The 14681-nt window shown below is 40.3% G+C and overlaps 1 protein-coding gene across 2 annotated transcripts in view; it reads left to right on the top strand.

Moving 5' to 3' along the window:
* AP2B1 (adaptor related protein complex 2 subunit beta 1) overlaps window positions 1–14681 on the top strand; it is a 130419-nt gene that overhangs the window by 30999 nt on the left and 84739 nt on the right. For both annotated transcript variants that reach the window (XM_055320854.1, XM_055320846.1), the window contains exons 6-9: window positions 7474–7664; window positions 10007–10228; window positions 10765–10885; window positions 11015–11110. In XM_055320854.1, the coding sequence (XP_055176829.1) occupies window positions 7474–7664; window positions 10007–10228; window positions 10765–10885; window positions 11015–11110 (630 nt within the window). The remainder of the gene's footprint in view (window positions 1–7473; window positions 7665–10006; window positions 10229–10764; window positions 10886–11014; window positions 11111–14681) is intronic.

Here is a 14681-nt window from a genome sequence, read left to right as displayed (position 1 = left end):
GAGGGGGGACAGTGGCACATTATAGAATGTTAACATGGTTGGCATTTTATCTCTTGGCTTCCTGGATGTTTATTAAAGTATGAGCTCTCAGGTTTTTGTTTTTTTTTTTTTTTAAGATTTTATTTATTCATTCATGACAGAGAGAGGCAGAGAAACAGGCAGAGGGAGAAGCAGGTTCCATGCAGGGAGCCCCACGTGGGACTCGATCTCAGGTCTCCAGGATCATGCCCTGGGCTGAAGGCAGGCGCTAAACTGCTGAGCCACCCAGGCTGCCCTCGGTTTTACTTATTTGAGGGGAAAAAAATGAACTGGTACCACGTAGTCACTGTGTCCTTAAGGAGCCGATAATGATTAAAACATGGTGAGGACAAATACATGTTGCCCTGTGCTTTTACGCGTCATTTGGGGCAGCTCCATGAAGGAGAAAGATTCCTAATGTTGCTGATTTTTAGTCGGATAAAAGTATACACCTCCTGTATATTTCAGCATAATAGTTTTGGTCAGTTATTTTGCTTTCACTTGATTTAATTGTCTTTAGGGAGGCAGCCCTGATGGCTCAGCAGTTTAGCACCGCCTTCAGCCCAGGGCATGATCCTGGAGACCCAGGATCGAGTCCCACATCAGGCTCCCTGCATGGAGCCTGCTTCTCCCTCTGCCTCTGTCTCTGCCCCCCACTCCCCCATGTCTCATGAATAAATAAATAAAAATCTTTAAAAAAAATTGTCTTTAGGGGTACCAGCCAAAAGGATGATAAATTGAACAGGATAACTGAAGTATAAATCTGCTTTGATTGTGTGACCTTGAAGGTCGTTGCTGGAAATGAAAGTCTTCTAAATAGTAATTTGTTAATAGGAAGTCACTGTACTGGAAAATGATCTCTGCTTTGGGTTCTGTGGCTATAGAAATGAAGGTGCAGGATGAAAGTCATTCAAAGGGACAGGAAAATGGGTGAGAGATTTCTCATAAAGGAGCTTCTGTCTGTGACACTCTAGTTTTTCTATAGATCTAGATTTCTCTTCTAGAGTTCTTTTTTACAGGATCATTTTTATTTTGACCATACCTGCAGCTCTTGATTGCTTCTTTAAAAAAAAAAAATGGAGTCAAATTTATGTCCTCACAATTGGTGAATATCAGATAGTTGTAGCTTATAAATCAGATTTTATAGCTGGATAGTAAATCTTGCCTCTTGAAGTGATGTCAGGATATGATTATCTCTGAAATATATAAAGTAGAAGAATACATTTTTCTCCTTGTATAAATCTGCATGTCACTTTTGCTTGGAAATAATGTTTTGATTATATTGTGCTTCCCCAGGTCTGATTTTTCTTTTCCTTTCTCCCAGCTGAAGTTCTTAGCTCTTGGCACTTCTGTAAATGCTAGAGGCAGAGTAATTAGCACTCAGAAACTGGAATCAACACAAACCCTGAGTTCATATTCAAGCACTCTTCCTTTCTAGTTGTGTTGACTAAGCAAGGCACTAACTTCTCTAAACTGATTTATGAATTCATTGTTAAACCTTGTTTCCTTGGGGCACCTGGGTAGCTCAATCGATCAAAGCATCTGACTCTTGATTTTATCTCAGGTCATGATCTCAGGGTCCTGGGATCGAGTCTTGCATTGAGCTTTGCCCTCAGCAGGGTGTCTGTTTGAGATTCCCCTCTCCCTCTGCCCTGGTCCTTGCTTGCACACGCTCACTCCCAAATCAATCTCTTAAAAAAAAAAAAAGTGCCTTTTTCCTTATTTGTAATAGGTGGATTTTGATAGCAACTACCTCAGAGTTGCTGTGAGGATTAGTGGCACATAATAAGTGTTCAATACGTTTTAGGGACTACTGTCTTTTATCTCTGTGCAGCCTTCTCTGTTAGGTTTAGTATAAAGTAAAGCACAAATTGCTTACCTTAAACTCAGCAGACTCCAAGGCTCCATAAGGAACTATCACATTGAAGAGAATTCTGTAGTCAAGACAGAAAGATTTGTCTACTATGGGATGTGATTTTTATATGTATTTAAATACATGTGCTTTTTGTAAGTAAGTATATAGGTGTTTATGTTTAATATTATGTATGAAATATATTAGGTCTAGAGTGGTGGGGTAGGGAGGAGGAATGTTTAGTTGCAGTCTCCCCCAGAAATACCTTAATTGGAAGATAAGATGAATAAAAAAAAATTTTTTACAGCATGTATGTTTTCCTTTGTACCCTAGATGCCAACTTTTTGTGAATCAGCTAATGTACTGAGGAAAGTCATTTAAGAAATCCTATTTATAAATCCATTTTTAAGCAAAACTTCTTTAGAAACACTTCTGGGTACATGGTTGGCTCAATCAGTGGAACATGCTACTCTTATCTCAGGGTTGTGAGTTCGAGCCCATATTGGGAATAGAGATTTCTTTGTTTTTTGGGAGGGGGTGTAGAGATTTCTTAAAATCTTTAAAAAAATCTTTATTGAGAACTGTAGGGTCTTTTTGAGATTTTAGTTAAAAGGCTATTATTCTTTTCTGGCAGTGTTTCTTAAGAGAAACTAGAGATTTCTAGGGGAGAAATGTGCATGTGATTCTTACTCAAATTCAAAGTGATAGTTCAAGTGAAAGAGATATAACTTTTGTTTTAACATATGGGTGTATCAGGGCAGTTACTGCAAGGGTTCAATTTGCACTTTGTGATACTAAATTATCCTTTAGTGAAGTCTTTTGGAAAGAGAAAGTAAATCTTAAATTTCTTTTTTTTTAAGATTTATTTATTTATTTGTTCATTTTTATTTATTTGTTTATTTATTTATTTATTTATTTATGGGAGACACAGGCAGAGGGAGAAGCAGGCTCCCTGCAGGGAAGCCCTATGGGGGACTTGATCCCACATTCCAGGATCATGCCCTGAGCCAAAGGCAGACGCTCAACCACTGACCCACTCAGGCATCCCAAATCTTAAGTTTCAATCTATTATTTTTAAAGTTTATTTTTAGAAACAGATGATGTATGTGCTATATACATAGTACACAATTCCAAAGAAACAGAGCATAAACGTTGACGAGTGAGTTGTCCTGTGTACCCTAACTACCCAGTTTGTTTTGAAGTCAGTATGTTTTCTCTACTTCAGATTCAGTGTGACTAGCTTATTGTAGGCTCCCATTAGGCTGAGGGAAACATAGTTTAGTGACTAGGAGAACACTAAGCGGTCCCTACAGGCCCACCATAGTATGTTTCTGAAACCATAATCTCCTGTGAGGATTAGGAGATGAAAGTGAAAAGATAGAACAGAAGGAACTTGAAGAGAGGAACAGTAGAATTTTGTTATTGATGATGCTTTTTTCTCTAGTTGGCCATTGGCTCAGTGATTGGTAGCAATCTCTTTTCTCAATGTAAGCTTTTCTAAACATAATCCTATAATCTGGTCTCTCTGGATCTTTTAATTAGATTTACTTTTCCCTGTTTCTTTTTTTGTTTTAATGTGATAATGAGAGGAAATTGCCTCTTTTGCCACCAGAACATATACTTCATTAGCCACATTATACACTTGGTTTAATTTTCAATTGCCTACGATAATGACAGAGGAATTCTCGTTGTTCATTCTGTTCAGCATCCTTCTGTTCTCTTTATTCCACATTGCTTCCACACTCCCTCAATTCTGACCTTTTCTTTTTCTACATTTCCTTTTTTTTCCCTACATTTCCTATTAACAGACTTTATAGTTAGCATGTAATTTTTTTAAACATTAAAAGGATTTAACTGGCAGAAATGGTAAGTTATGGTAGGACCTAGGATCTTGGACAGCCAGTAACTACGATTGGGCATGTGTTGGCAGTAATAGTTGAAAATAGGCATTTGGGCTTCTGATATGATATTTTGATCCTTTATACCATAATCAGTTCTATCAAGTGTATAGTACATGGGAAATCTCTTTTCCCTGCATGTAAAACACCTGAGATGATGGAGGGGATTAGTATTTCACACTTCATGCTTTTTGATTGTCACTATATCCCATGCTTGATGATAGCAGACAAAAAGAAAAGAACTTTATACATGGTACCATGTGGTAGGTGGAGTAGATAATTCTTCCTGATTTTTCTTAGTAACCGTTAAATCATATATCTATAATCAAACAAATGAGCCTTTGATTTTTCATCTTGGAATTTTGTGATCACTGAAGTATAGCTGAAGATGGTTCCATTCGTAGCAGCATACTTTTTTAAAAAGATTTGGGACACCTGGATGGCTCAGTGGTTGAGTGTCTGCCTTCGGCCCAGGGTGTGATTTCGGGATTGAGTCCCACATCAGGCTCCCTGTGTGGAGCCTGCTTCTCCCTCTGCCTGTGTCTCTGCCTCTCTCTCTAAGTCTGTGTCTCTCATGAATAAATAAATAAAATCTTCAGAAAAAAAAAAGATTTATTTTTTTAGAGAGAACGAGAGTGTATGCATGTGAGCAGGATGGGGCAGAGAATCCCAAGCAGACTCTGCACTGAGTGAAAATCCCAGGACCCTAAAATCATGACCTGTGCTGAAACCAGGAGTTGGTTGCTTAACCACTGAGCCACCCAGGCACCCTGTGATACCATATCTTTTATGTAATAATATTGTCATAAGTATATTATGTGATAAAAAAGTCATATAACATCTGGGAACTTCATTGCAAAATGTGGTTTTAGGGGTTTCTGGCTAGCTCAGTTGATAGAGTATGGGACTCTTGATCTTGGGGTTGTGAGTTTGAGTTCCACATCGGGCATAGAGATTACTTTTGAAAAATGCGACTTTGGATTCACTTGTATAGGACCATACTATAGGTTTTTTTTTGTGGGTTTTTTTTTTCTTGGGTGCTTTTGCAATTTTTAAATTGAACATCATTGGCTGTAAATGTATTAGTTATATCAGAAATAATCTATAATTTTGTTAAAGACTATTCATTTTTTTCCTTGCAACTAATGTGGATTCCCAGATCTATAAGTCAGGATACAAGTGTACTTTTTTTTTTTTTTTTCTTTTTGAGAGAGAGAGAGATAGAGAATGCGTGTGAGCAAGGATGGGGATGGGAGGGATCCCTGCGTGGCGCAGCGGTTTGGCGCCTGCCTTTGGCCCAGGGCACGATCCTGGAGACCCGGGATCGAATCCCACATCGGGCTCCCGGTGCATGGAGCCTGCTTCTCCCTCTGCCTGTGTCTCTGCCTCTCTCTCTCTCTCTCTCTCTCTCTGTGTAACTATCATAAATAAAAATAAAAATTAAAAAAAAAAAAGGATGGGGATGGGAGAGGGGGAGAGAGAGAGAATCTTAAGAGAATCCATGTTCAAGTTAGAGAATGCGTGTGAGCAAGGATGGGGATGGGAGAAGGGGGGAGAGAGAATCCATGTTCAGCGTGGAGCCTGACACAGGGCTTTATCTCACAACCCTGAGATCATGCCCTGAGCTGAAATGAAGAATCAGTTGCTTAACTGACTGAGCCACCCATGTGCCCCCAAGTATACTTTATTATATTAGGGAGCAGTTTTTTAAAGATTTTATTTATTCATGAGAGACACAGAGAGAGGCATAGACATAGGCACATAGGCAGAGGAAGAAGCAGGCTCACTACAGGGAACCTGATGCAGGACTCGATCCCAGGACCTCAGGATCATGACCTGAGCCAAAGGCAGACGGTCAACGACTGAGCCACTGAGGTGCCCCTAGGTCACAATCTTTCATATTTCATACTGCCTGAAAGGTTATATTTGAGGTACCATATTTCATTGATTCTGAGATGGCATTGATTATAAGATGCATTGTTATTTTCTATGTTACTTGGAAAGAAATGTGCTTCCTGTTAAACTGACATTCTCCCTCTTTTTTTTTTTTTTAAAGATTTATTTATGTGAGAGTGCACATGTGAGTGTGTGGTGGAGAGGGGCAGAGGGAGAAGGAGAGTCAGTCATTTTTATGATAAGAGTCAGTCTTAAGCAGATTATGTGCTGAGCGTGGAGCACCATGTGGGCTCAGTCTCATGACCATAAGATCACTACCTGAGCCAAAACCAAGAGTTGGACATTTAACTGTCTGCACCCCCAACTGAAATGCCTTTGATTATAGAATGCATCTCGGTTTCAGAGATGTTAATGTGAAAAACTGTGTAACTTAGTCTTGATGAGTTATGGTAGTAGTACCACCTAAAATTTGCATAAGACTTTATAGAAAGCACTTAAGTGTGTTATCTGATTTGATCCTTAAACCATAATACGTGAGGTGGATTAAATTATCCCCAGTTTTGGGAATCCCTGGGTGGCTCAGCAGTTAAGTGCCTGCCTTTGGCCCAGGGTGTGATCCTGAAGACCTGGGATCGAGTCCCATGTCGGGCTCCCTGCAGGGAGCCTGCTTCTCCCTCTGCCTGGGTCTCTGCCTGTCTCTCTCTCTGTGCCTCCCATGAATAAATAAATAAAATCTTAAAAAAAAAAAAAGTTATCCCGAGTTTTCAGATGTGGAACATCTCCTAACGTCGTTCAATAGTGAACTAAGGTTTCAAGCTTACGTTTTCTCACTCTGTGACTCATGACATGATTGAAAGTATCAATTCCCCCCCCATACACATATACCCATACAGCTTTAAAATTATTTAGTCTATATTTTTCTGTCCTTTGCTTGCCTACTGTACATGTTTAAACTTTATTCATCTCAAAACTGGTCACATGTCTTGATTCTAATGATAATGTTGAATACTATTAAAATTGTTAATGTTTTTTTTTATTTTTTTTATTTTTATTTTTTTTGAGAGAAAGAAAGCATGCAAACATTCAAGCTGGGGGCGGGGTGTATCAGCCAGAGGGAGTGGGAGAGAATCTTTTTTTTTTTTTTTTAATTTTTTTTTTTAATTTATTTATGATAGTCACATAGAATGAGAGAGAGAGAGGCAGAGACACAGGCAGAGGGAGAAGCAGGCTCCATGCACCGGGAGCCCGACGTGGGATTCGATCCCGGGTCTCCAGGATCGCGCCCTGGGCCAAAGGCAGGCGCCAAACCGCTGCGCCACCCAGGGATCCCAATTGTTAATGTTTTAATAGTAAATTGTGTGTGACCCTCTGCTAAGACATGAATTGTTTTAATTCTGGGTTCCTGACCACCAGGAAGCTATGTATGCCATTATTGGTGGTTTAATACATGTGGTTTTTTTTTTTTTATTTTTTTTCTTTTTTATTTATGATAGTCACACAGTGAGAGAGAGAGAGAGGCAGAGACACAGGCAGAGGGAGAAGCAGGCTCCATGCACCGGGAGCCTGATGTGGGATTCGATCCTGGGTCTCCAGAATCACGCCCTGGGCCAAAGGCAGGCGCCAAACCGCTGCGCCACCCAGGGATCCCTAATACATGTTTTGAATGCAGTTTATGTTTCTAGCTGATTAGGTAAAATGTTGAGGAATGGTTATGAGGTGAGATCTGTGAAGTGATCCAGAGAAAATTAAGTATTTGTTAATAATTGTCCTATTCTTGGTAATTTAGGGTCTCGTCTGTTTCTTTCCCAGGTGGTGGCTAATGCTGTAGCAGCATTATCTGAAATCAGTGAATCTCACCCAAACAGCAACCTACTCGATCTGAACCCACAGAACATTAACAAGCTGCTGACAGCCCTGAATGAGTGCACTGAATGGGGCCAGATTTTCATCTTGGACTGCCTGTCTAATTACAACCCTAAAGATGACCGGGAGGCTCAGAGGTCCGTTCTGTTTTCCTGGGTAGTATCTGGAGATTTGCCTGTTTGAATAAGTTCTACTGTCTGTATTAGAATAAGAATCTCTTATGTTGGCAAAGATTGTGATTTGTGGGGTAGATGTTGCTATCTCTGTGGTATTTTCCCACTGGATTTTAGGAACATTTTAGGTGGTAGAGTGAACCACGCAAAAATATCTCTTCCTATAAGGTGTGTATTGTTTGAATACTGCAGTTACCTTCTGCTGAAATTTCCCTCATCATGGTCCACATCTCCCATACAGCTGTGTCTGGCCATTTGGCACATAAAGGTTTTTGAGTGTCTCTTAACCACTGTGACAAACTTTTCATTCTATTAGATACATACTAAGTGACTTGATACTAGTTACTGAGCTGAACTATACCTATAATTCAGTAGTAGAAAAAAATGTATCAAAGCCCGCAAAACATTTGGTGTCTTTATTAGATACAGAAATCATGTCAGTCTGAATTTGGAAAAGATTTTGGAAGCTGCACCTGGACTGTTCTCCTCAGCCCTTTACCAAGTTCACTGTTACAGATTTTCTTGAGCATTCTGTGTATATAGGCACTGTACTAGGTAAAGTACTTCAGAAGAAATGTTGGCTCTTCATTAAAGTTGACATGTTTTAATTATGGTAGATAAGAACCTTCCTTGCCTGGCTGAAGTTCAAGTTACCATAACGTAAGTTCTCTTCACTTGTCTGGGAAATTGTTCCCTCTGGACCTAACTAAAGCTCCCCCTGATCGTTTCTTTCCACTATCAAAACTACAAGTGTCATTTAAAAAGTACATGTAATCTTATGGAAAGACTTTATGTAGAATTTTATTTTTTGTTAGTCATTGACATCTCACACTTTTTTTTTTTTAAAGATTTTATTTATTCATTCATGAGAGAGAGAGTGAGAGAGAGAGAGAAACAGGCAGAGGAAGAAGCAGAAGCAGGCTCCATGCAGGAAGCCCGACATGGGACTCAATTCCAGGTCTTCAGGATCAGATCCTGGGCTGAAGGTGGCGCTAAACCGTTGAGCCACCCAGGCTGCCCAACATCTCACACTTACTCATGCATTCACTTAGCAAATATTTATTGAGGCTGTGCTACATGCCAGGTATTATTCTAGGCCCTGAGTATATACTGTCAACAGAATCATAGCCCTCATGAACACTTATTCTGAGGGATGGGGCAGAAATACATATAACACAGTATAATGTCAGAGGATGATAAGCACTAATGAGAAAGATAAAGTAGGGAGGAGGTCTAAGATATGCAGGACATTTGGAGATGAGGAATTATATTTTGTAAAAGGGTAGTCAGGGAAGGCCTCACTGAGAAGGTGCCATTTGTATAAAGACCTGAGGGAGGTCAAGGAGCCAGTTAGATACAGGAGGAAGGGAGAGAAGCCCTGTGTACTTATCTTGAACTTAACTGAATATAATCAGCTAGCCTCTCATGTTGCCCAAGAGCTATCAAAATTAGGTTAATTTCTGAAGAACCCTCAACAGATAATTAAAAACTCAAGATCTAGTGAGGCCTTTAAGTGTAGGTAGCAGGGACTAAGTGGATGGGGGAGGAGGTTTGGAGAATATTGTAGTGGTGTTCTGTCACTTAACCCTTTTGGAGGGGTGCCTGGGTGGCTCAGTGGTTGAGTGTCTGCCTTCGACTCAGGTCATGATTCCAGGCCCCTGGGATCAAGTTCTGTGTCAGGCTTCCGGTAGAGCCCTGCTTCACCTTCTGCCTGTGTCTCTGCCTCTCTGTCTCTGCCTCTCATGAATAAATAAATCTTAAAAAAACAAAAACAAACTTTTCAGAGATTTTTTTTATTATCTTGAAGACAAGGGGTTGTATTATTTTCCTGCTCAACTCACCTCAACTCCTGCATCTTATGAAACTTCAGTCATGGTTGGTTGATATCTCTAACTATGAAGTAACTCTCAGAACTTAATTTGACATCTTGTAGGCAGAGGAGAAGTGGACTCTGAGGCAGGGAGCCTTACATAATATGGGGAGGCAGAGAAGACTAAAACAGGAGAGTAAATGGTGTGAGCCTCAAATGTTTTGGATATTGTCTACTTTCCTTCCAGTTTAAGCATCCCTTATTGCTGGTTTCCTGAAGTCTTCTGATGGCCCTGCTCTGCTCTGTCTGTAGCTTGCTGGGAATGAAGCTTCTGCAGTGCAGGATCCCAGTTTTGTCTACACATGGAGCTTTGACTTTCTAACTGATTGTCTAGTTTCTTAATTCTTGGGCCATGGGACTCTGATACAGTGTGCTATGGGCTGGATTGAGCAAGAAATTATAATTTAAGATACTAATTTTCCTTTTCTGCCCTTAGCATCTGTGAGCGTGTAACTCCCCGGCTATCTCATGCCAACTCAGCCGTGGTTCTTTCAGCGGTAAAAGTCCTAATGAAGTTTCTAGAGTTGTTACCCAAGGACTCTGACTACTATAACATGCTGCTGAAGAAGTTGGCCCCTCCACTTGTCACTTTGCTGTCTGGGGAACCAGAGGTGCAGTACGTCGCCCTGAGGAATATCAATCTAATTGTCCAAAAAAGGTTAGGAAACAATGAATTGGTGATGAAAGTTTGTGATTTTGAATTAAGCTTAATAATATCAATATTACAGAGGCCAGTGTTAAGTTCTTGTTAATATATGGAAATGAAAATATTTTATGATAGGGCAACTTGCCTGGAATCCGGAGAGAGTAACATTTGTTTTTGGAGTGTTCCTGTGATAAACAGTTGGTGTTGCTCTACAGTTTAGTTTGTTTCCTGATAGGTCTGCTAATAGTGGACCAGTAGTGCTTGCTTTATATGACTTAGGCCATAGTTTAGAGTCAGATTTTTGTTCTTCCAGCAGTTCTTAGCAATAAGTGCCCTAACCCTTAAAAATGGTCTGCCAAATGGGGAACTGGTTAGGGAGTATAAAGGAAGTGTGTGAGGTTTGGATGAGGAAGAGGAGTGGCTGGAGAGCAGAGAAGCATGGATTAGATAATAATCTAATATCTATTTAGGTTAATTAGATACTAATACAGATTTAGAAGGGCATATCAATACATGTTCCACTTATCATGTGTTTCTGTGTACCACAGGCCTGAAATCTTGAAGCAGGAAATCAAAGTCTTCTTTGTGAAGTACAATGATCCTATCTATGTTAAACTAGAGAAACTGGACATCATGATTCGTTTAGCATCCCAAGCCAACATTGCTCAGGTCAGACTTAAAGCAGACTCAAGTTTATAAATCACTTATATGTTAAGGTCTGGTCTTCAGAAGAAGCTAGGCTATGAAATCACTGATTGAGAATCCTTAATGATTGTCTACTTCCTGGATTTTTAACAGGTTCTGGCAGAGTTAAAGGAATATGCCACAGAGGTGGATGTTGACTTTGTTCGCAAAGCTGTGCGGGCCATCGGACGGTGTGCCATCAAAGTGGAGGCAAGTGTCTAATGGTAGTTGTGATCACATTATGGGATTCAGAGTGTGCTCTTCACTGCTTTTTTAAAAATGCTTTAGAAAATTTTTTTAAAAATAATGAAGCACACAGTTAAGATTCCTAGAGGGAATCTTTTTTTTTTTTTTTTAAGATTTTATTTATTCATGAGAGAGAGAGAGAGAGAGGAAGGAGGGGGGCGGGAGGGAGGGAGGCAGGCTCCATGTAGGGAGCCCGATGTGGGACTCGATCCTGGGTCTCCGAGATCACATCCTGGTTGTGAAGGCAGGCGCTAAACCGCTGAGCCATCCAGGGATCCCTCTACCCCACCATTCCTACTTTTGAACCCTCCTGTTCTCCAATAGCTACCTCTTTTTTTTTTTTTTTAAGATTTTATTTATTCATGAGAGACACAGAGAGAGAGAGGCAGAAACATAGGCAGAGGGAGAAGCAGGCTCCCTGCAGGGAGCCTAATGTAGGATTCTATCTCCTCTATCCCAGGACCCTGGGATCATGCCCTAAGCTGACCCTGAGCTGAAGGCAGATGCTCAAATGCTGAGCCACCCAGGCATCGAAAGGAAATTGCCTCTTTTTTTTTTTTTTTAATTTTACTTATTTATTCATGTTCTCCAATAGTTGTATCATGAAGTTTTGTTGTTCCTACATCGATTATCTTTATAAATTGAGATACAAGGCCTTCTTTTATTGTTCTATCAACTGAAAGCTTGCAAAACGTTATATGCATATTATGACCAAATATGTAGAGCAGTATAATTCAAATGATTGTATTTTCTTTCTTACAGAGTCTTTCGTTTTTCTGGAGTTTCTGTAATGGCCTTTCTTTTTTTTCTTGCATTATGTGTCTTCATAGCATCCCTATATTCTTCCAGCTTTTCAAGCATAGTATCAAATCTGTATACTTTCTTTTGTCCTGGACCCTTCTGTCTTCTAGTCCTCTGTCCTCTCACTTGCTCCAGCCTGGCTTATTGTTTATTTGGCCTCTGCACAGCCATTATTCCATGGCGCCTCTTTTCATTGCTCTTTCTTTTTATTGGTACTTCTTTCACGGCATTCCTTTTAGTGTGATTGTGATAGCTTCTTAGTCTCTGGGGACAGTGTTTTGTGTTTGCAGTTTATTTTTTATTTATTTTTTAAGATTTTATTTACTTATTCATGAGAGATACACAGAGAGAGAGGCAGAGACACAGGCAGAGGGAGAAGCAGGCTCCATGCAGGGAGCCCGACATGGGCCTCGATCCCAGGTCTCCAGGATCACACCCTGGGCTACAGGCGGTGCTAAACCGCTGCGCCACCAGGGCTGCCCGTGTTTGCAGTTTAAATTTAATTATCTGGAGTATCGTATGGTGATTGTTCAATGTCTGTATAATTTTTTAATTGAAGAGTATAGCATGCATATAGTAAATTGCAACCCATTTATATTTAAGAATGGGATAACAGAAAAGTCAGTCAGGACTTCTGTGAACATAAGCAGGGATCTTAACTAACAGGTTTCTGCTTTAGGGCACGGAGTTGAACTTGTTTCAATTTTTAGCTTGGTTGCAGCCTTCCAGTTGTATGGGCTACAGTTTACACTGCCCTGCTTTATCAGTCTCCGGTCCTCCATTTAGTCTTCATTATTCAGAAATATATTGGGGGATCCCTGGGTGGCGCAGCGGTTTGGCGCCTGCCTTTGGCTCAGGGCGCGATCCTGGAGACCCGGGATCGAATCCCATATCGGGCTCCCGGTGCATGGAGCCTGCTTCTCCCTCTGCCTGTGTCTCTGCCTCTCTCTCTCTCTCTGTGACTATCATAAATAAATAAATTAAAAAAAAAAAAAAAAAGAAATATATTGGAATTTATGAAGGCCTCTGTTTGCTATGATGGTGTGGATTCAGAGGGGGTAGAATTCAGTAGTAGTATTGCTACTTGACTGTTTGCAATTCTGCTTAAAGTCAGAGGGTTGGACCATATGATTTCTCAAGGATACTAAAATAATTTGTATAGTCTGTCCAATACTTCATGGGAACGGAAAGAAACATGCTGTGTCAGAGAAGTGTCTGTAAAAGCTAAGTTCCTGATTGGCTTTCCTTGTTTTTATTTGAGATGACTGCTTCATGTAGTTACCATTGGTAAATCATTCAGCAGACTAGTTATTGGAGCAAGAAGTTCATTCATCCCGGTTTCTACTCCTGGCTCTCTCTTTTTTTTTTTTTTTTTTTTTAAGATTTTATTTATTTATTCTTGAGAGACAGAGAGAGAGAAGCAGACACAGGTAGAGGGAGAAACAGGCTCCATGCAGGGAGCCCGATGCAGGACTCGATCCCGGCACCCCCGGATCACGCCCTGAGCTGAAGGCAGCCGCTCAACCACTGAGCCACCCAAGCATCCTCTACTCTTGGTTCTCGTAGCTTAGTTGCTTCAGGTGTTTAATATTCTGTTGCTCCAGTGAGAAATGGGCATGTCTGATTATCAGATCTTGATACATCTTTTTGTATCACCACTCTTCACATTCTTATCTTTTCTTCTTTTTCTTTTCTTACCCACTTACTATTAGATAATTTTCAGAGGGATTTTGGTAGCGTAAGAGTCACTTTGTGCTTTTCATTGCCAGACTATCATTGTCTCATTGACTTCTCTGGCAAAGCTCTAAATAACTCATACAAAATTATATCATTCAGAAGTTAAAAGAGATTTTCTATCCCTGGAATTACTAGAAAGTATTCTCCATCTGGATTCCTAGAGGCTGTTAATGCCATGTATTGTGACTAATGGAAAAATATTCCATTATCTCCTGGAAGGGATAAACTTCTGATGGCTTTCACTTCTTCCTTTGACTCAGGGTGCCCTCGTGGGAATATGAGAGTATGCGAGGAATGAACTTTGTCTAGAAATGTAAGATCAGCCTTCAAGACTCCTGTCTTCTAGCTAGTGCTCTCTTAGGTTGCCTGCATTTGTTGGAGCACTTTTCCTAGACCTGTTTCAATCCTGAAGGTTATCAGTTGGAAAGAGTTGCCTGGCCCAGACACAGTAATTGGGGCAGGAGAGATGATGATTGCCTATTTCTAACTAAGCATTAATGGGAAGGGAGAAGAACCAATGAGGGAATTGTAGTAGACTTCCTGGGTGGCCTCTAAACCAAGCTGCTGCATTCTTTCAGGGCTTCTGAACCCTTTTTTGTAATGTGTAGTGGTTCTAAAGATATGACAGATGAGAAAAAATGAATTTTAGTTTAATGTTTAGGTGCAAGAGCAGGGCCTATTAGAAAGTTCAGGTGTCTTTAAGAGTTTGAGTTGTATTTTTATCATAACTGTAAGTATAAGTACAGTTGTTTCTTTATTGCTATAAGTATCCTGAAGTGGAAAAAATATATATATATTTTAAACATTTTGTTTGTTTATTCATGAGAGACGCAAAGAGGCAGAGACATAGGCTGAGGGAGAAGCAGGCTCCCTGTAGGGCCTGATGCAGGACTCGATCCCAGGCCCCTGGGATCATGACCTGAGTGAGCCAAAAGTTCAACCACGGAGCCACCCAGGTGTCCAAAAATATATAATTTTCTTACATTCCCTTGGCTAG

The sequence above is a fragment of the Nyctereutes procyonoides genome, unplaced genomic scaffold, assembly GCF_905146905.1.
Source record: "Nyctereutes procyonoides isolate TBG_1078 unplaced genomic scaffold, NYPRO_anot_genome, whole genome shotgun sequence".
NCBI lineage: Eukaryota > Metazoa > Chordata > Mammalia > Carnivora > Canidae > Nyctereutes > Nyctereutes procyonoides.
The sequence above is the reverse complement of the archived record's forward strand: the minus strand, read 5'-3'. Positions and strand labels throughout refer to the sequence as shown.